A 21,810-nucleotide genomic window follows, 5' to 3' on the forward strand; every position below is an offset into this window, starting at 1 on the left:
TTGTATTTCTCAATACGAAAACAAAAATCCTTCCCTCCTTCCTTAGGTGATCCACGACCACGTCTGCTATCGGTACGAAATCCTGGAGGTCATCGGCAAAGGCAGCTTCGGACAGGTTATCCGGGCATTGGACCACAAAACCAACCAGCATGTGGCAATCAAAATCATTCGCAATAAGAAACGCTTCCACCATCAGGCCCTGGTCGAAGTCCGGATATTGGATGAGCTGCGCAAGAAGGATGTGGACGGAGCATACAACGTGATACACATGCTAGACTACTTCTACTTCCGCAACCATCTGTGTATCAGTTTTGAGTTGATGAGGTAAGTCAAAGAAATCTTTTCGGGCACTGAAAATCACGATATTCATGGCAAAAGATAAGGATCTTTATTGGAATTCAAGCAATTCAAGCATAACTTTTCAAAAGGACGTAAGTCACAAAAATAAACAAATCGGTATTTTGCATCTAACCGAATATAAAATACATGCTTTTCCTACGAGTTAATGAAAAACAAGGTTTGAAATTGTAATGTATTATGGAAAATATATTTAATGAACGCCCTGTGTGACCTTTTTTCATTATTTTTAAAATGGTGTTGAAACACCCTTTTATTGTCAACATGACTTAACTGTTAAAATTTGATGATAACACAAAAAATGCAGATACGCTCACAGTGAAGCGTCGTATGTGAAAAAAAAAACAAAGTAACCACTATCAATCAGCAAATGCGTCAAGTTTGTATGCTTGTTTTTGTATTTCCGGGAGCAACATGTTTATTATTTCAGAAGTATTCTAATAAAATTGCACTTTAATCTTGACTTTAATATTGAACTTCACATACCAATCTGACTAGCGCTTTCTTAATACGAAAAACACAAAACGTATAACATCTGACAGCAGATAATGCGGTGACCCTCTCATCTCCGCTTTTAATATCGATTATTTCACAACTCTGGGTAGTTATGTTAATAAACCAACCAACCGACAATTCCTCAATGCTTTTCGAGCTGCCGACGTATCTTCACTGCAAAACAAAAACCGGTGTATCTGATTTGACGTATGTGAAAACCCTTCTGTCAAATAGACGAATCATGCAGGGTGTATGTAACAATCAAGGTGTGATACCGACGAATCAATCAGGGTGTATGTGAGTAGTACACAAGTAAAAGGTGTATGATTTTGTTTTATCAAAAGTCTTGTCCGTGTTTGCAAAACTCGACATTTTTCACAATTCTCTTAAACGCTATCCCTTTATCCAACTAATAGCACAAACAGATTTAAAAAAATAGCATTAACTTTTAAATAGCATTTAATAATCTCATATAGACATTGCTATCCAATGTTTCTAATTTCCTATCCAAAGTTACATACGTCCTTTTAAAAAGTTATGCTTGAAATCTGAAGCTATTTTAATTGCATTTCAGCGCATTGGTACAAGAAGATCGTTCAACCTAAAGAGCCTGAATTTACAAAGAGGCGACATCGTATCCATTTTTTGTGTTATCATCAAATTTTAACAGTTAAGTCATGTTGACAATAAAAGGGTGTTTCAACACCATTTTAAAAATAATGAAAAAAGGTCACACAGGGCGTTCATTAAATATATTTTCCATAATACATTACAATTTCAAACCTTGTTTTTCATTAACTCGTAGGAAAAGCATGTATTTTATATTCGGTTAGATGCAAAATACCGATTTGTTTATTTTTGCGACTTACGTCCTTTTGAAAAGTTATGCTTGATTTGAAATACCGCATCCCTTTGCATTATATACTTGCAGGGGTTATGGTTTGTTTACCATGGGGTGCATTTTACCCCAATGTTGTGGTGCGTTTTGGCCATTGTTGTCGTGCGTCTTGTCCCAATGTTGCATCATGAATCAGGCGTTTTAACCCGCTATCATTTTGGAAGCAATTTAGAAAATACCTTGAAAGTCATGGAAAATCATCCTTTTGTAGTTCTAAATCACTCGATCTTTGTAGAAAACATGGTAATGAACCAAACGCCATTACTTTCTTCTTGATTTTAGCTTCCATTCGCCAGCCATTGACGATTTTGCTTAAAGGGTGCGTTTTGCACCATCCTACCCTACTAGACCCTCTCTAGTTTCTAGTAACACTTCCAATGTTATCTTGATAGGCGCTGCTCGATTGACTCTGGCTTTGACAGTTCGTTTGGCCAAAAACCAGCCAGTCCAGTCCGCTCCTCTCTTATACTATACCCTCTCTAATCTACACTACCCTAATCAGTGCGCAAAACAGTCAGGTTCATTGAGTCATTTGGAGTGGAGTGAGTGGAGTGAGTGGAGCGCAAATCAAGTGGGGAGTCACCTCACCCAAGGTGACAATTGTCACTTCTCTAGTGACAGCGAGTCACCTCACCTAACACGCCGTGCAGAATAGGCCTTATTGTATTGATTAGCAAGCATCGAAGATGCTTAGGAGTCTGCATGGTGAGAAAACACATTTGTCTTCTCTTTGTAACAATCTTTATTCACGAAGAAAAAAAAAACACCATTTGTTCATTTTGGGATCATCTTCAGCATCCATTATTTGAATCGCGGCATAGTACATACGGTCCACAAGGGCCACAAGGGTCACATGGGCCACACGGTCCACAAGGGCCACCAGAGCCACACGGTCCACAAGGCCCACACATGCCATACGGCCCGCAAGGTCCACAAGGTCCGCATGGTCCACAAGGTCCGCATGGTCCACACGGTGGCATTGGTGCACATGGTCCATAGGGCAGGCATGGTCTACGTGGTTCACACGGTCCACGTGGTTCATACGGTCCACAGGGACCACAGGGACCACAAGGAACACAAGGAGCACAACCTACTTGTGAGCATGTTCCAAAGCACGGTTGGTACGGACCACATACCGGAGGGCAGCATGAGTCAAAGCATGGTCCGCAGGGGCCCTGATGAGGAAAAATTAAAATCAAGAAACAACTACCCTTATAAAACTGCTTGGATAATACTTACACATGGACCACACGGTCCACAAGGTACACACAGTGGCCGAGGGCAAGGATTGCAGCTGACTTTCTTTGGCATCTTGGTGCGGGGGTTTTCAAAATCAACGGGTGGAAGTTGCGTTTAATTCTTGATGAAGGTGCGGCAAATCTTTTGATGGCGTCCAGGCAGGTTTTTAACGGGATTTATCCTTGCAAATTTTCTTGAGTCGGGGCTTCAACTGGTAATTTTGCTTCTGCTTTGGCCGAAAAGTGAAATTGGAATGACAATCGAAACAAATTTTTACTGCACCAGCCTGCTTAAATATTCGTTTGCTTTCCTGTCTACACTGTACCTAAACATCATCCTCTGTTCGAATGACACCTCAGGCGATTCAAACCGAAACATCTTCGTACGATAGCTACAACCGGGTGACGGTTGTTTTGTAATCAGATGATGCTCCTCTCCAATACAGGATGAACATTCTTACGAGAAGCGAACGGGCCGCAGTTGACATACGTAATGCTCTCTGTAGAATGATTTTCATCCCAAATTGAAATACATATGGTATTGGTTTGGCCCCATAACGTAAATCATCCAAAACGAGGATGTAAATAATCCTATCGAACGTCATTTGCTGATCTGCGTTGACAAACGAGGTGGACACAAAATCATCACTGTCAGAGATGGTACCACGAGCATTGATAAAGCGTGGAAACCGAAACTGTAGATTTCGTGGTGGAAGAAATGATTTTTATTCGAATCGAATCACCAAACTAATCTAATGCATTTCAAAGTCATCCTATCCTTAAATTGTTGTCCTCTGAGAGTTGTATATTTTACAGCCAATTTTCAAATAAATATTATTCTTTATTTAGATGACAGCCATATGGATGCTCATCAGTTGACGACGAATTCAACCATGAGGCAATCATCCGCAATTCGAACGTATATTGTTAAAATGCTCACATTGGCAGTGTTGCTAGAAAGCACTTACCCTAGCAACAAACATGTTCAATAGCAGTTTGTATAACATTTGTACGACTCATTTCGGTTGTAAAGAAGTTTACTCAACATAATTCTATGAATTTGTATTACTTGGTCATTAGCTGCCAAGGCTGTTTGTTTTAAATAATTCCTGGTAATCCGACTTTTGTGCAAGAATATCTTAGAGGCATGATTTTATTTATTGTACCATTATAAATTCTCATAATAATTACTAATCAATCAGAAGAATTGGCGCAATATCAATAGAACATGATTCAGATAATTGATCAATTACAGGTCTTTGAACTAATTCCTGATCAATCGAAAGAATATCTGAATCACGATGTTATCTATTGAATAATTAGAAACCTGCATAATAATTACAAATCAGCAAGAAGAATAACCAAAATATCCAGAGAACATGATGCTGGTATTTGATCAATTGAAGTCCTTTGGAATAATTACATCTGTGGACTTCAAAACATGCATGTGACCTTCAGAAAAGTTCAAAATGCTTCACATTCTGTGTTTTTTCACATGAGATTTGATTTTTTTTTTCAAAAATTCAGCAAACATCAGCAATAGTCAATGATGGTTAGAGATGATATGTAAACCTTTGAGAAGCTTCTCGAGTTCTAGAAAAATCAAATGTAAGCAGAGCTTCCGAAATTAAAACAAAAAATTGTGTGGCATTGCGAACTTCTCTGATTGTTATTAATTTTTTTTTTGAAGCTCAGCGAAGTTCTAAGAAAATTGCAGGACTATGCTGAAGTTTGTATTTAATTCCAGAATTTCTAAGGTCGTCTTATTCCGCAGATCTTTTCTGAAGTTTGCAAATTTTCTCTGGAAATTTTTCCAAATTTCTTAGATGTTTGTAAAAGTTCTAAGAAGTTCTTATAAAGTTCTATGAAATTGGCAGAACTACTTTGGCTTTCCTCTTTTCACATAACTTTTCATGAAGCTTGCATGTCATCGAACCTGGTACCAACATTCAAAATTACAGATTTTGAATGTTTTACCTAGATCTCGCTTTTAAAACAATTTTTATGCTCTGCCTTTCACTTTTCATTTTTAGAAAGCGTCGCAACTTTGCATGGGTGTTTTAAATCAATAATAATTACGAAGTAACCAAAAAACCTACAAGGTTACAACTAGAGGCACAATTCAAGGAAACTGCATGGACAATATTTTGTACAACAAATAAATAAACAATAATGATAATTTTTAGTTTTTTTTGTACTTTCCATTTACTTTTCAATTTTGATGTATCATAATTAACTTTAATCGAATTCCTCTAAAAAGAGGGTGTGATGGATAAGACTTCAATTTTTCATTTGGTATATTTAAATCAGAAGAGACAAAACAAAGAATGTTGAATAACTGACTTAGCATTAATTTCCAACCCTATGTTTAAAAATGATTTTTCATAAATTTGAAAGCCCTATCCACCCTTAACATATATAAACCCGGAACTTACTTACCTTACCAATCAGGCTAAGGCCTTGTTGTCCTCTGCTGTCCGAAGAAGTCGTCTCCACTCTACTCGATCCATGGCCACAGTTCGCCAGCCTCGTAGTCTGCGAAGGGTCCGCAGGTCACTTTCTCATAGATTAACCTATCGCAACCCGGGAAGCCGAGCGATTTGCAGTTCCATGTTCCGAGCTTCCAATCGTAGTCCTTATTTCGTCGCGTAGGTCTGTACCGATTGTTCCGATCAGTATTTCTTTCTTCGGTATTTGCAACTTTGTTTTTTTTTTTTCAGGGTGGCTTGTCGGGCCTACCCCAACCCCCTGTCTTGCCGGGGGACCATTGTGCACCGCTCTGTTTAGAGTTCCACGCTGGCACTAGGACGGTTATCAGCCGCTCTTAACATGGAGAACAGACGCCGTTTTGAGCCGCACCTCCATGGTGAACAGACGCTCAAGTTTGGTGGAACTTAACTATTTAAGATATTTAAGTTTTTATTTTTTTTTAATTACTTATTACTAAAAATTAATATCATGAATATTTATCCCAGAAAGGCTTTATTTATTGCTTCAATTTTATCTCAGATGTCATTTCGATCAGAAGTGTCGTTTTCGTGCTACCGTAAAACGGGGTATCTTTGATAATGCGGGTCACTTTGATAGTATTATATAAAGAATAAATTTACTCGCTGTGCTTTTACAAATAAGAAACAATGATTCCATATTGTAGCTTAGGGTATTTCCGTTGATATTGTATATAGTTTTTATGTAGTGTTACATATTTAAAAAAAAATATTAAAAAACAATTTTCGTGTTTTTCGCCTTTTTGAAAAAGCACTCAAATCATCACTTATGAAATGTATTTCCGATACAGCCATCACAAATTCAATGTTGTATTCTTATTGCTTATGAAGTTTTCTGATTATACACACATTCAAAGTTTCATAATTAAAGAACTAAATTGTTTGAGTTTCACTTATTTTTTCTACATTCATCGAGCATTATCAAAGTAACCCCAAATCAAAATACTGAAGTTCAGTCACAAAACAAAAAAAAATAGTGCAAATGGTTTAATTTTCGTTCAACATATTACTAACAAATTAACTCTTGGATCCTCAGTACTTTGAAAAACATTCATTGCTGTAAAAAATATTTAGAATATACTTTAAAAAACTATCAATGTTACCCCGTTTTACGGTACATTTTTTTAATGTCAAAGACACCATTTAAAAAAAAACAGTTACAAGATCCAAAATGGCCGAATTTCATCAAAAATATTAATGATTAAAACTCAAATGCAAATCAGAGAAGGTCGAGTTTTACCGATTCGTCATACCGCGAGGAACTGCTCTTGTCTCAGTCGTCATTTCGGTTATATGAACCGTTAGGCATGAGTCAAAATGACTGAATTCCAGCACAAACTTGGTTCATTGGCCCCTAGCTAAATTTCATGGAATTCTGTGAGGTCAAATCAAAATTTTATAATTTTTTCGCCATTTCGGCTACTTTACGCTAGATATTAATACCACATTCTGTATTATTGTTCAACTATAAGAAAAGCACCATCAAACAATTTGTGCATGGCTCTTTCTGACGTTCATATTTATCGAGTCTGGATATCTCTCGCAGCCTCGAACTAATTGAACTCATTTTTTGTTTTGAGAATGTGACAGTAGGGTGTTTAATTTTGAATAAATTGATGAATTTCTGATAGGCCACCCTCTCAGTTTGTATCATTACCCAAAATATAAAGCTGTGCAAACAATGATTGATGCGGGTTTATTGTGGTTTATTATTTATTTGATCAAGCTCAATAGAATTAAATTTACAGAGCCAAGGATTCTTTTTCACTATCCAATATATTTTTAAACTATAGTCAAAAGGTACAGCACAATAAACACTTTATCTTATGCTATCCAATAAGCCTCCTCCATTTGAATGGAATCCGCTCACAGTGGTTTCATTGTATGGCAGTATTGCCAACGGGGGGCCAGGGCGCTTCCATGGCAGCAATGAACGCAAAACGTGGTCATCACTCACACACTCATCACGAAACGGTTGCTTTCTGAAATCGACGCCGCATCGACCAACAGAACTGCTGATGAAGAACAATGAGGAGGACCTCACAATGGTTGCTGCCGAGTAAACAGACGATTGCGTGTCACACATCTAGAGTAGCCTGCTTCAGTCGACAGCCGAGTGAACACTGATGATGAAGGTTTAAAGGTCGCGCAAATGATTTGAAATGTGTATGGGAATTAATATGGAAGAATTCCAAAAACCACTAACAGCGCTCTAACTTTGCTTCTTCATGTCCAAATGTTGAACAAAATTGAATACTCTGTTGTTATGGCAGTGAACAAAAAGTATGTTGTTGTTACAATCCGTTTTTCAGCATATTAAGGAAGATAGAAATGTGAGGGAAAAAAATACGAAATATGGTAAATTGACAGGTGAATACAGTCAACTCTTCATAACTCGATATTCAAGGGACCATCGAGTTATAGAATTATTGACTTATGAATCAGTTATGCAGTAATACCTAAGAATTTAACGGAGATCTCTCCGGAAAATTCACATGAAATTCTCCAGAAATTCCTACGGAATTTTTCTAGGAATTCCTTATTAGTTCTGATGAGGATTCCCATAAATTATATAACATTCTCTTCAAAATTTCCTTGGATCTCTTCTTTAGATTCTCTAAAAATTATCATTGGAATATGTTTGCAATTTTCCTAAAATGTTCCTTGAAATTGCGTTGGAATCATTCTCAGAATTCAATTTCCTTGTAATTTTGCGGGAATACTGTGAAATACTATTCATTTCAGAATGCCCTTTAACTTTTACTCATTCCCTTGGAATTCTACTCCCTTTGAATGTTTTCTTAGAATTCGCTTGCATTTATGTGACAAATTCCATAGTTTTCTAATTAAAAATGTTTTGGCATTCAAGTCAGAATTCTCCTGGAATTAGTTTCCGAGTTCCTTTGAAGTATTCCTGGAATTGTTTTCAACCTTAATTGTAATCCTATTTTCAGCATACTCCCGAAGTGTTCTCCAAAAATTCCCATGGAATATTGCTCCAGATACTGGGTCTCCCTGAAACTTCTTGAAATTGATCTAAGAAATCCTTTGGAATTCTTCTTACAGTTTTCTTCGAGTCCTTTTCAGAATATCTTAGGAATTAACACAAGAAGTTCGTATAAATTTTTATTAAAATTTCGTTCAAATCGTATTCAAGATTTACTTGTAATTCTACTAAAAACTATCTTGGTAATCAGGTTTCACATAGAATCTGGAATTCTTCAGGCCTACCTTGAAAGCAGATAGCACAAATTATGCAAGGTCTTTAATGATGTTTGTCAAATGTCTGATCTTGGAAAAACCCTAGGAAAAGTGTTTTCAAGTTTAATTATATTTAAATTTAAATGTTGGTGTACTAAACTGCATTATATTTTTAAACAAAATCTTTATCATGAAAACTTTAAAATTCTCTGTGTAATGATGAAATTCCCTGAAAGATCCAGGTTTATCCAGGAAAAATTCCCTGAGGATTTCCGGTTTTTTAGGTTTTCCAGGTAGTTGACACCCTAAATGTCTATATCAGATTTTCTTACTTCTTCTTTTTGATATGAGACGGAATAATTATTGAGCCCAATATAGAATAGCCGTATTTATCCTTCAATTATTTGCTTGTTATTCTCTTTTGCAACCCAGCAAATTTACTTCAAAAGTGTTAAAAAATAATTTTTAGGAATTTGACCTGGTAACCGTTTGGCCTAATGGCCATTCGGGCTAGTATCTAGGGATCGGGTGCTACTCAATTTTTTGCGAGTAAATTGTGAGACTGCACGACTGCACGTTGTTGTGAGACTGCACTTTCATTTCCAAAGAGACGTGAAAGAGCATTTTAAATCGTGCAGCACATTTCATTCTTCTTGTGTTGGAGAGCTGCCGCTCCAACGGTGTTAAGTCTCCTTCTCTCTCTCTCTCTCGCCCTCTCTCTCTCTCTTTCTCTCTTTTGCTTCTGTGACAGTGTACTTTCTCTATAACTCTCGATAGAGCTGGAATTAGGGCGTAACAGCTTTTGTAAACAATGACTTCTCTCGATGATTTCTCGAAAGTTCAATATAGTATATTTGATATATCTCATGATAGGTCCTGGTATGAATTACAGGTACGGACCATTTCCCCGAAACACCAGGAACATATTCTGATGTGGTTTATGGGTCATGGATACTCAATATGATCACCAGTTATCATGTTTTAATGTTCCTTTGATTTTAACATCAATATCACATAATTCAGAAGCTCTACCTTTGACATGTCGAAGCCAAAGTAGGCATCGACTTGAAGAAATATCATCTTATGGAGAATACGTTGCATGGTAAAATGAAGAGACCGCAAAATCCATCGAGTTACAGAAAATATCGAGTTATAGAACGACGAGTTGTGGAGAGTTGACTGTATATGCAAGACAAAAACATCAATTTATTTGAGCTAGTATCAACCAAAGTTAAAGCAATGCAACTGAAAATGAATAATTTTACAAACTAATTCACCGAATCTTCATCATCTTCTTCTTATTATTCTTCTTCGCATCTCAAGCTCAGTGTTGGCAAAATCATCAATCAAATTATATTTTGTTTATCAAATTCACAACGCGCAAAAATCAAGCGGAGAGTTGACTAGACACAAAAATCATTCCTTTGCACATCGTTTTCTTATAAAGAGAAAGTATAGTGTGCTATCTCTTTTTACTGTTTACCGATGGCAGACACGAAGTGACTACTGCCAGCCGTTATGGAAGTTTCGGTTGCGTTCGGGCTTAGAGCAAAAATCATTAAACTCAATCTCACCACAGTTTGTTTAGATTTGCAAAATCAACCGCAGCTGTATTCTTGTTGATTTTTGTCTACGAAAATCAAGCGTGATCTTGGGCATTGGTGAGATTTTATTTTTTGATATTTTCCCAACACTGCTCACAAGCTTATTGCTTATTGCATATTACCTTATTGCGTGCTCTCAACTTAGTGTTCTAGATGCCCTTCCACAGTTATTAATTGAGAGCTTGAGAGAATAATTGGCAAGTTCAATCATAACCCGAGCAAAGTAGAATTACAACCAGATATCATCTAGATAACAAGTCTTGCTATCCCATATATCATTTTGTTTTCAGTTGTTATCACTTTATATATATATTAACGATGCAATGTTAGTTCAAAACTTTAAAAATTATTCGCATTACAACAATAAAAAAGTGCTTTTAATCCCTGATCATAATTCAGTTATCAGCGTAAGGCTTAGATATCAAAATGATAACATGATTTGAAATTTATGGAATAAATTTGTATGGCTTACAGAATTTGTTATCAAGATATTATCAATGATAACAAAATTAGTTATTTTTGTGATATCCAACGAGCAATTTTTTGTTATCATTTTTGTTATGTTGGCTGTTAATTCAACCATAATGATAACATATTCAGTTATCAAAAAGTGATAACCGGGTAATAGAACTTGTTATCAATTTGATATTTTACTTTGCTCGGGAATCTATGCCCAGAGAAGTCGAGAAACTTTCCAACCCGAAAAATTCCTAGACTGGACCGGGAATTGAACCCAGCCACCTTGTTTGGTCTTGCTTTGTAGCTGCACCTTTACCAACTGAGCTAAGGGTGGCCCCGAAATCTCCATTCAAACTTCAAATCATTTGCGTGACCTCTAAACCTTCATCAATGTGGTCTCTGAATCTCAGTAATGATACAATTCTAACCCTCTTTTATTCATGATTATGAATTTTAGTCCAAAATGAATAAGAAATTTACAAAATGCTGCTTGAATCAAGTTTATAGAACAAAGATCAATTTAAAATAAGCAAGTTTAGAAAGGTTCGGCATGCCAGTTCTATACCTCCACTATACCTCAAAACTGGATAAAATATATAAATACTATTTTGTGAAGATTGAAGTGCTACGAGAAAAATATGTGTTTAAAATGACATATATAATGAAAATAAATAAAGCTGAGGGGCACCGTCAAGCTGTTTTTACTGTGCTGATGTGTTAGTGGGTAGGATTATTTTTAGGTCAGGATTCACTGCGGTAAGTGATGCGGATCAGAAAGCAGCAGACTGTTTTTATTTAAATCTCGTGTGGATAGAATAAGGAATAGGAAAAATGGCAAGGAATGGGACCAGCCTGGGACTGAACTCTGTAAGCAGAAACGGTAACCACTAAGCTACCGAGACTTGATAACAAGAAAGAGATTATTCTTTGAGACCAAAAAAGGGCTTCGAAAATAAGAAACCTGTTCTGATCCATCTCAAGGTTGAAATCAGAGGGGTTTATGGTAAACTCTTAAATATAATTGTGTGCCTCGTAAATGCATCAAATTTAAGGAAGAATTTTCAAAACAATTTCGATATGAATTCCAAAGAATTGTGGTAGAATTTAATTCTCGGAATAATTTCAATGGTACTCAGAAGCGCTTTCTTATGGAATTCCGTGAGTAACTCTGCTACTGTAATACCTGATCTATAACGAATATGAATTATGTCCGCGGGCATTGGATGTAACGTATACCTCGTCATATTGAATATAGCATAATGAACGTCAAATTAGACGAGTTCACGTTCCCTAAGATACAACGTATATTCGTTTTGAGACAGGTAGGAGAATTCACTAGAAGTTCAGGCTAGAATTGCAATGTAATTCTAAAAATTTAAAAATTAAGGTTTAAGTTGAGAATTCAAAAGAAACGCAGAGGATAGTTCAAAATAAATTGTACTGAAGATTCCAAATAAATTCTGACCAGCATTCCATGAGAACAACAAGCTTACCGTTCCTTCCGTGCCAAAAATAACCAATTATATACAGCTATCTCCCGAAGAACGCGTTACCCACTGAGTTGCACCCACTGCTTTCTCTCGGCGGGGTTTCAACCAGTCGGTCTGATTTTTTGCATGTGAGTAGTGCCAATGGAGAACTAGTCACTCGCAGAAAATCAGAGCGCTTGGTTGAAAACTCACCGAGACAAAGCGGTGGGTAGAGCTCAGTGGGTAACGCCTTCTTCGGGGGAAAGCTGTAGTTGATCCTGACCTTCACCCCAGAAAAAGGAAACAACGATGAAACGTCATGAAGTTCATTTTTCCCACTAATGAAATACAGGATTCCCCCCGTCCACCCACCACTGTTTTCGACTATCCCTCAACCAATTGAGCTGATTTTCAGAAGGTGACTACTGTGTTTCCTGACTCGTAGGAATATACTTCATATCTACGGTCCCTCGTCACCACTCACCGCGCTCTACGAGTATTTTTTGTTAACGTTTACCAATGTTTCAACACCAAAATACCAAACTAAATATATCCAACGGGTGGATGGGCTTAGTCCTTTGTACAATCTATGAAAAAGAACTGCAAGTTGTTCAAGCGTCAAAATAGGTATCATCCTCACACGTATGATCCTACTAATGCTAATCCATGGGCTCCTCCGTGTATGATTGATGGTCGTCCCATCGTTCTTCAAGACACAACCAACGGAGCGTGACTTTTGACTAAATCAAATCGGGTTGCATTCAGTCAGCAGCAAAGCATAGCGTCATATGTAATCACGAATTGCTTCCTCCTTCCGGGCACAACAGTAGAAGGTATTCTAACGCTGTTATGTACTGCACATAGAACAACCAGTCACGAATGGAAGAAAAGGCATCTGAGTTTGATTTCCATTTTCGGGTGAATTTAACGGTTCGCTTTGCAGCCGACGAGCGAACAGACTGATGATGGTGTCCTAGCTGCTTCCTAGTATCCACTTGTTTTGACTGGAGGTAGTAGATTATATTTCGTTCGTGAAATGAATGGAGTTTTGCCTAGTTTTTTGAGGATGTTAAGTATGCATGAATTTCGTTGGCTCGAGCAATACATGGAATTCTAAAAATAATTACAGGTGGATAGACGAAGGACGTTTCATGACACTTCAGTGCTAGTTTTCAAGGTGTTTTTTTTTTGAAAATTGAATTTCGGTGAACACTAGGAATCAGATCAACAAAAGTTGAAATTGAATAAAGAATTGTATGGTTGAATTTTCCTATCGAGATGTGATTCATAACGAAATTGCTCATTCGACCACTTGGCTATTCTCCAACTTAACCACAACATCCTCCAGTATCCTACTGTTTCGCTTTTCAAAGCAACCAACCAGCATAAAGAGCTTGGATGGTACCACTAATTACTAAAACCCGTAGCTCACTCAGAAAGGCAAACCAAAACCGAAAGCTTCTCATCCGTACATTTTTTTTTTCTCACCGGAAAACTGTCCACGCTATCTACGTATCTCTATTTTTGGCGTCACAGCTGTTTCCATTTAGAAGCGAGATTTTTTTTTATTTGTGTCCGTTTTGCACTCAGGCTTTTTGATTCCGGATTTCCCCTCATTCGCGTTGCGGATCAAGGACCAAATAGAAAAGCATCAACCACCGGAGAAGTGATGACCTCCCATTGACATCACTCCTCGTTGCTGGGATGCTTTACAAATGCCAAAGCAATAGCGGCCTTGCGCCGAATAAAGTTCTTGCAATCAACATACCAGACCTGAAAAAGGATGACTATTTTTGGCTTTTCTCAAGGTCAAAACCGTCAGCCGACAAAAGAGAATTCGGTGGAAGAGATGAGCTTTGTTTCCATCAGATTCTACACAGGCATTCATGCGATAGAAGGCCGGGGAAATGTTGGCAATTGCCAAATTAATCTTTTATGAACATTGCAGACGTCGGGATGATTGGATGCCGTCAGTGTGTAGATTCAGAGAAACGAAGATTAACAAAAGTAGTGGCGTTAGTCTGACATAAAAGTTGAAGTCCAAAAAATGGTTGTTCCTTTACTTTTTATGATGTTCTTATGAAACTTCCAGCACAAATAGGATACTTTTTCTTGGTTGTTTGTCACTGGGGTCTTGGACTTATTCTGCTGGCTGGATTCCAAGGTTAGGTCGGGTATAACAGCACAGCTAAAAAAAAGTAGTGTAAATTTCCGTTACTATGATGCACATAAATGGAGCGTCATATATCATAGAAGTTTAGATTATAGATCGTGTAAATTTATGAGACATGTCATGCAATATTCCATATATTGTATGCAACTGTCCACTTTTGTTTGCAACATTTCTTGCAAGCTGCTAGTTGACGTGAAAAGTAAGTTTACATGTATGAATTTTAACATGCATGAATGTTTACATCGCCAGTAATATTCAGATTTTTTTGGTGTGAGTGATCTGTTTCCTTATTATGCCCCTTATCGTTATTTTTTAGCTGAAAAACTATGTGGGATTAGTTTACGTGGATGAGGTATCAGTTTCGATAAATTGACGTTAAGTTTAATTAGCCTTTGTATTTTTTGTTATGCGTAACATTCACATTTGTTTGAGTTTCCGAATCAGATTGAATGTAGAACTCGAAGAAAGCACAACATTTTTTTTTCTTGATAATTACAGACTACGAAATCCTTCATGATTAATGTTTTGTCAAATGATTGAGATTTCAGTCATTTAAAATTTTTAAAATTTTAAAATATTTTGATCGTTAAACCCCATTTATAGCTTTGATTTTTTCACTTCCATGAAACTGCAATGACTCTCAAACATTGCCAAGAATCTGACAAATTGAAATATTGTCATTGTTTTTTTATAATTAGCTTGTTTTTCAACAGTTGTTGTTGGCTAGAACTCTAAAGAAATTATTAGCTCGAGAGATAATTTCAATGGGTACTTATTAAATCTTAAGGATTTTTAAGGAGAACCCTTGCAACATTCTAAGAAGAATTTTAGAAAAAAGTTCTGAGGAATTTTCAAAAGTGTTCTAAGTAAGGTTTCAAGAAAATTACAAGCAAACTTCAATAGCAGGTCGGAGGTGAATTTCAAAAGGTTTAAAAAAAATGCTTAGAGGAAAATCTGAAGGAATTACCAAAGGAATTGTAATGGGTATTTTATACATAGAATAATCTGCACAGTTCAAAAAAGTACACAGATAAAAATTCTGAATTTTAATAGTGATGTAAACATTCATTCACGTAAACTTGTATTTCATTTCACGCAACCGAGCAACTTGCAAACAATGTTGTTTACAACAATGGGCTTTTGTATACAATATTTGCTACATTGCATGAAATGTCTCAGAACGTTACATGATATATAATGTAAATTTATATGATATGTGACGCTCCATTTATGTGCATCATGCTGAACAGAAATTTACACTACTTTTTCGAACTGTGTAGTGTAAATTTCTTTCACTATGATGCACATAAATGGAGCGTCACATATCATACAAATTCACATTACAGATCGTGTAAATTTATGAGTCATTTAATGAAATATTCTAAATATTGTAAGCAACAATCCAATCTTTGTAAGCAATATTTCTTGCATGTTGCTAGTTTACGTGAAAAGGAAGTTTACATGCTTCAATTTTAGCATGTATGGATATTTACATCACCATTAAAATTCATAATTTTTTTGGTGTGCAGGGTTCCAGAACTTTTGCATCATTTGTTAAAAACATATTTTTAAAGATTTTTCTTAAAGTATGGGTTAGGCATTAAATGAAAAAAATGGCACTTGCGATTGTTTTGAGACCATCCTGGAATAAATTTTAACACAATAGTCGCAACAATCGACAATTTTATTTTGTTTTCCACCCAATTGTGATGATTTAAATGATATATTAGGGAAATGGATGTAATGTCGGCCTAAATGCCTCTAATTTGGGCCCATACATAAACTCAGCATTCGACTAAATTTTCGATAGCGACCAAAAATATCCATTAGTACCATCCCAAAGACACGTTCATCCAGATAAAATTGAAACAGAGCAGATTATTAGCCTGATGGGCTACACAGTTCGAAAAAGTAGTGGAGCGTCACATATCATAAAAGTTTACATTTTATATCATGTAAAGTTCTGAGACATTTCATGCAATGTAGCAAATATTGTATACAAATGCCAATTGTTGAAAACAACATTGTTTACAAGTTGCTCGGTTGCGTGAAATGAAATACAAGTTTACGTGAATGAATGTTTACATCACTATTAAAATTCAGAATTTTTATGTGTGTGGAAATATTTTTTATGAACATGTTGTATTTTTTAACAAATGCCTAAAATTCCGTTAGCATATGCCGAAGTTTGAGTCCATACGGTTTAAAAACCGTTTGGTAAAATGGTGTTCAGCTAATCGGCGTCTAACCTAATTCCCCTCCCCCCCTCCCTTATTCGAAATCTGGACACGTCCTTAGAAGTCATTGTTTACAACAGTAATGACCCGATTTAGCCAGCCTCCTTTTTGAATAGCTGTTCTAATATTCTACGAAACTCGTGCGCTTTTTCAGTAGTCTTATTGCACCAAAGTAGGGGAAATGTCTCTAACGTTGGCCTATGGATCTAATATTGGGCCCATCGCTAAAAATCTACTATTTATCAATTTTATCTAGATGAACGCGATATTGGGACGTTATTAATGTTAGCTACGTATACCGCTGCGTTTGGTCGTTAATTACTTGCACTTGTTTATGTTGTTATTACGGTTATAGATTATACCTTCATCGTTCGATCGTCAGTTTATGTGCTACTGCATTGAAGTGCAGTGAATTTCTTTCGGTGTGTTGTGTTTTCGTGGTGCTGTTTTAAAGTGAAAGTGCACGCTAACTTGAAAGTACCCATTAATGGTTGAAAAAGACCCATTTTGAAGAAAAGTGGCTTAATTCATTAAATGAGTAAATTTTTTACCCATTAATGAGTATCTGTTACCCATTAATGAGTAATAGTTAATCATTAATGGGTAACAGATACTCATTAATGGGTAAAATTGTTTAATCATTAATGAGTTAAGCCACTTTTCTTCAAAATGGGTCTTTTTTTACTCATTAATGAGTACTTTAAAGTTAGCCATTTGAAGCATTTTGAACATTGTTTACAAACACTTTCCTAAGCAAACGGCGCCGGTGGTGTAGTGGTAAGCGTGATTACCTCTCACCCCAGCAGGCCTGGGTTCAATCCCAGTCGGCGCCGCCGTGATGTTCTGAGGCATAACATCTCTGATCACGCCTTCCTTCGGATGGGAAGTAAAGCCGTTGGTCCCCGGTTCATGAGTTGATGGGTCGATAGGTAGGGCCCAGGTGTGGGAGCTGCCTTCCTGGCACGTCGGTAGCATTGGTGCTCAGCACGGAAAACAAGATCGACGGAAAAAACAAACCAAAGGAAAAAAAAAAAAAAAAAACTTTCCTAAGCAAACTCCACGCGATTTTTTTTCCGAAGCGCCATCTACCAGCAAAATTTTGAAGCTTGCGAGCTTTTGTTGAGCTCGTGGTGAAACTGTTGCAAACATTTTGGCGCATTGCTATCGCCTGGATTCGACCGTTGTATTGCACATTCGCCGTCAAGCTTACCTGCTCTGTTGTTGCATACTACTCTAGGCGCATTACTTTAAACTGTGTAGTAGCGCTGCTTTGGCAATCGCATCAAATCCTGAGAATTACTTCAATCCTGAAAATGACTTCTACTTACCACTGCTGTTCTACTGATGTCATTGACAATTCCATTTCATGCAGCAGCTTCTGCAAGGCGGAATTTCACCTCAAATGCGTCAATATCACTTCAGCTGTTAACGATGAGATGAAAATGAACTCACAATAGTTCTGGATGTGCAGGTCATGCACCAAATTAATGGATGACATTCGTTTCCGGTCAATCCAGTGCACCAAAATCATCAACTCGTAATATGAATGCCGCTCGGTCTTTGCGAAGCCGACGATTGTCCCGTAAACCTGAAGTTGCTGAACGCCGTCAACAGGATTTGATGTGTGGAACTGCAAGCTCAATATCTCCATCCATCGGCACTTTTGCTGTACCACCTCCAAGGCAGAAGTTTTGGCTCTACCTTTCACGTATCTCTCGTGACGTCACAGTGGAGCAAGTACGTGAACTGGCGATGCAGAGGTTAGGAATAAATGACGTTGAGACATTCAGACTAGTCGCCAATGGTAAGAATGTCAGCAGTGTCATTCATTTCGTTCAAACTCGGTATGAGTCCCGGGCTGAAAGCAAAGGCTCTTTCGACTGCAACGTGGCCAAAGGGAATACTATTCCGTGAGTTCAAGGACAACAGGAATGTTACAAATTTTTGGAAAACTTCTCGAACGGCAAATGCCAATTTATCCCCCAGCATGGAGTCACCCAATTACCCGGATCACCAAGACAATACCATGACATAATAAGTGACAAATCCCATCGCTGCACAGAGCTCGTCAACCAACCCGTTCCTGAATGGCCGGTTTCGTCATTGCCATCTTCTTTGACACATGTTTCACTTGTCTCTACCGAACTTCATCCAAACTCTTTGCCAGTCCAGCAAATTCCATTTGGCTTTTCTTATCAGCCACAGTTAGGCAGCTGTACACTGGGACGCACCGAAGTTGGCCTCATGGAAGCCCTTGTACTTCCCACCGCAGTCGAGCCCAGGGCTTGAAGAGGGAACGCATTCTGCCTGTGACTGCATGAACTTGTACATTTTCCGCATTCATCATTCGCAGTGATCGGCATTCACTGAACCTGATGAAAAAACAGTCGCACTGAATGGGATCTAAAAACAGTCAGATTTCCTTTGTACGCTGCATTGTGCTTTGTGCAGTTGCTTTGCAGATGCCGATTTTTAAATTCATTCCTTCTGCTCTGGTCAAGTTGATTGCCAACTGCGGGAGCTGTAAATTCAGACGGATTACCTATCGGCTACCGCACGGAAGCATTTCGCACACACATTATTTTCCTTTCCAGTGTGAGATAGCAGCGCTTGGAATATATACGTATGATACGATTCATCTCGATGGTATCTTTTTTTATATATCGGCAGTCATATTAAGCGGGTTAAGCGTTGGAAAACAGCGATCCGCGACGCGGATTTCGCGTAAATGAAGGACTCCCGCACGATTAGGCAAACAATTAAACTTGTCAAATACCACACAATATGAGTATTTTTGGAACCGGTGTGACATGTAGATGCAGGAAATGGAAGTTTGACGCCATTTTGGAATCCAAGATGGCGACTTCAGGTATGCTAGAATACTATAAATACTCGTCAAAAACCTTACAATATGGATATTTCCGGAACCGGTGTGGAATGTAGATGCCAGAAATGGATGTTCGATGCCATTTTGAAATCCAAGATGGTGACCTCCGATATGCTAGAACACTATGAATACTCGTCAAATACCATACAATATGGATATTTTCGGAACCGGTGCAGAATGTAGATGCCAGAAATGGATCTTCGATGCCATTTTGGAATACAAGATAACGACTTCCGATGTACTAGAACACTATGAATCTGCAAATACCATACAACATGGATATTTCCGGAAACAGCGTAACCTGTAGAAGTCGGAAATGGATGTTTGATACCATTTTAGAACTCAAGAAATCTATTAAAATATTAATATTTACGGAGCTAAAGTGACTAAACTCGTCAAATGTCATACGATGATGATATATAAGAACTCGGCATGACATTAATAAGTCAAAAAATATACAAACATCTACTCTTCTTCTTCTTCGCATTTCAAGCTTATTGCTTATCGCATATAAGCTTATTTCGTGCTCTCAACTTAGTGTTCTAGATGCACTTCCACAGTTATTAATTGAGCGCTTCCGATGCCTGTACCATTTTTGCAGTAGTATAATTGTGTGGCAAGTCCAATCATACTCTATGCCCAGGAAAGTCGAGAAATTTTCCAACCCGAATAATTCCTAGACCAGACCGGGAATCGAACCCAGCCACCTCCAGCATGATCTTGCTTTGTAGCTGCTCCTTATCGACTGAGCTAAGGGAGGCCCCAAACATCTACTCTACTACTTGTTGAACTCAAATAATAGAAGTAATGGAAGGGTGATGATTTAATGAACTTCAAGGCAACGTGCAATCATTTTTAACAAGCATAGAAATAAAAAAACCTAAGTAGAGTAGACTTAGGTTTTTATGTCTCTGCTTGTTAAAAAATGATTGCACGTTGCTTTGAAGTTCATTAAATCATCACCCTTCCATTACTTCTATTATTTGAGTTGGTTGGTTTATTTTGATAGTGAGCAAATCTTCTAGGGTGTTTTCACCCAAGGATGTGCGCTGATCTAAAATCGTTAACGCCAGAGCACTGAAAGCACGTTCCACTGATACTTGCATCGATGGAACGGCCTAAATTACGCTTCAAAGAGATCCTTTTGCATGATTTTCTTCTGTACCCAGTACTCCCAAACGTTGACATGGTGTGGTTGTCGCAATCAGTCTTGTAAGCGGTCACGGTAGTCGACACATTTTCTGTGATAATCGACTGCTTTTGCCTCCGACACTTGGAAAACAAGCTATCATAGTACAGTACCAAACTCAAATGTCATACGACAGGCTCTGTCATATGACACTGTCGCCGAAGACCGTCACGAATGTATGTATTTTAGTTTTTCTCATAATAAGAGCTGCTGATGTTGTGCTTGTGTGAATTCTGAAAATAGCAAGCAATGATGTCCTAGGAATAACATTTCTGATCAGAAATGGTTTAATTTACACCAAATTGAGGAATTAGAACGAAATTACTCATGTCATATGATAGTTATTTGATAATTTTCTCTTCTCTCGAATGTTATTCTACCGGTTATGTTGTGTGAGAGAGACGACGGTAGAGCATGAGTGTAGGAATAAAAACAGACTGTCGCGCACGACAACGAAGCGAGTGTAGTAAAAAACGTCAACAGTTTCAACCCCTGGTCGCAATCCAACATCCAACACACTTAACTGTTCTGGAAGCGTTTTGTTTGGGATACATTTCGGGTCTCCGCTTGAACCTGCTAGACAGCCTCCAAACATGTCCGCTAAAAAACTGTCCAGTTCATCCTGTTGAACAGCTGGCTTAGTAAACGTGGCATGCTGACTGCAAGGTCTGAAATCCGTGCGAATGTATTTATGATGAATTTCTAAAAGGTAGAAGTTAATAGGTTGACAATTTAATAAAAATAAAATTTATTAAACAATCCTATATGAAAAGGCACTATAGATTCATTCAAATACTCTCATTCTGATAAACAAAAATCATATTGATTCTTGAATGTTGTTATTCAAAAACCAAACATTGTTCTTTCAAACCAACATATTATTTTTTAGCATCTAACACACCAACCACTTTGCTCGATGAATGCCGTTCATTGACTGTTTTTTCGGACATTCCCAACCCAAAACGAAAAAAGGAACCCGAATGAAATCAAAATGGGAATGAAACCAGAGCGAAAGGGAGCGACTGTACGGGAGAGGATTTTGAAGAAGAGAAAGTGGGAATGCTTTTTGGTATCTATTCGCTTTACTGTGCATCGG

At 37.6% G+C, this 21,810-nt stretch overlaps 1 protein-coding gene across 4 annotated transcripts in view; it reads left to right on the forward strand.

Moving 5' to 3' along the window:
• Dyrk2 (Dual-specificity tyrosine phosphorylation-regulated kinase 2) overlaps positions 1–21,810 on the forward strand; it is a 127,334-nt gene that overhangs the window by 61,480 nt on the left and 44,044 nt on the right. For all 4 annotated transcript variants that reach the window (XM_065238374.1, XM_065238375.1, XM_065238376.1 and 1 more), the window contains exon 4: positions 47–324. In XM_065238374.1, the coding sequence (XP_065094446.1) occupies positions 47–324 (278 nt within the window). The remainder of the gene's footprint in view (positions 1–46; positions 325–21,810) is intronic.

This window comes from Ochlerotatus camptorhynchus, unplaced genomic scaffold (assembly GCF_037179485.1).
Source record: "Ochlerotatus camptorhynchus isolate MF236.1 unplaced genomic scaffold, CSIRO-AGI_Acam_v1.1 ptg000768l, whole genome shotgun sequence".
NCBI lineage: Eukaryota > Metazoa > Arthropoda > Insecta > Diptera > Culicidae > Ochlerotatus > Ochlerotatus camptorhynchus.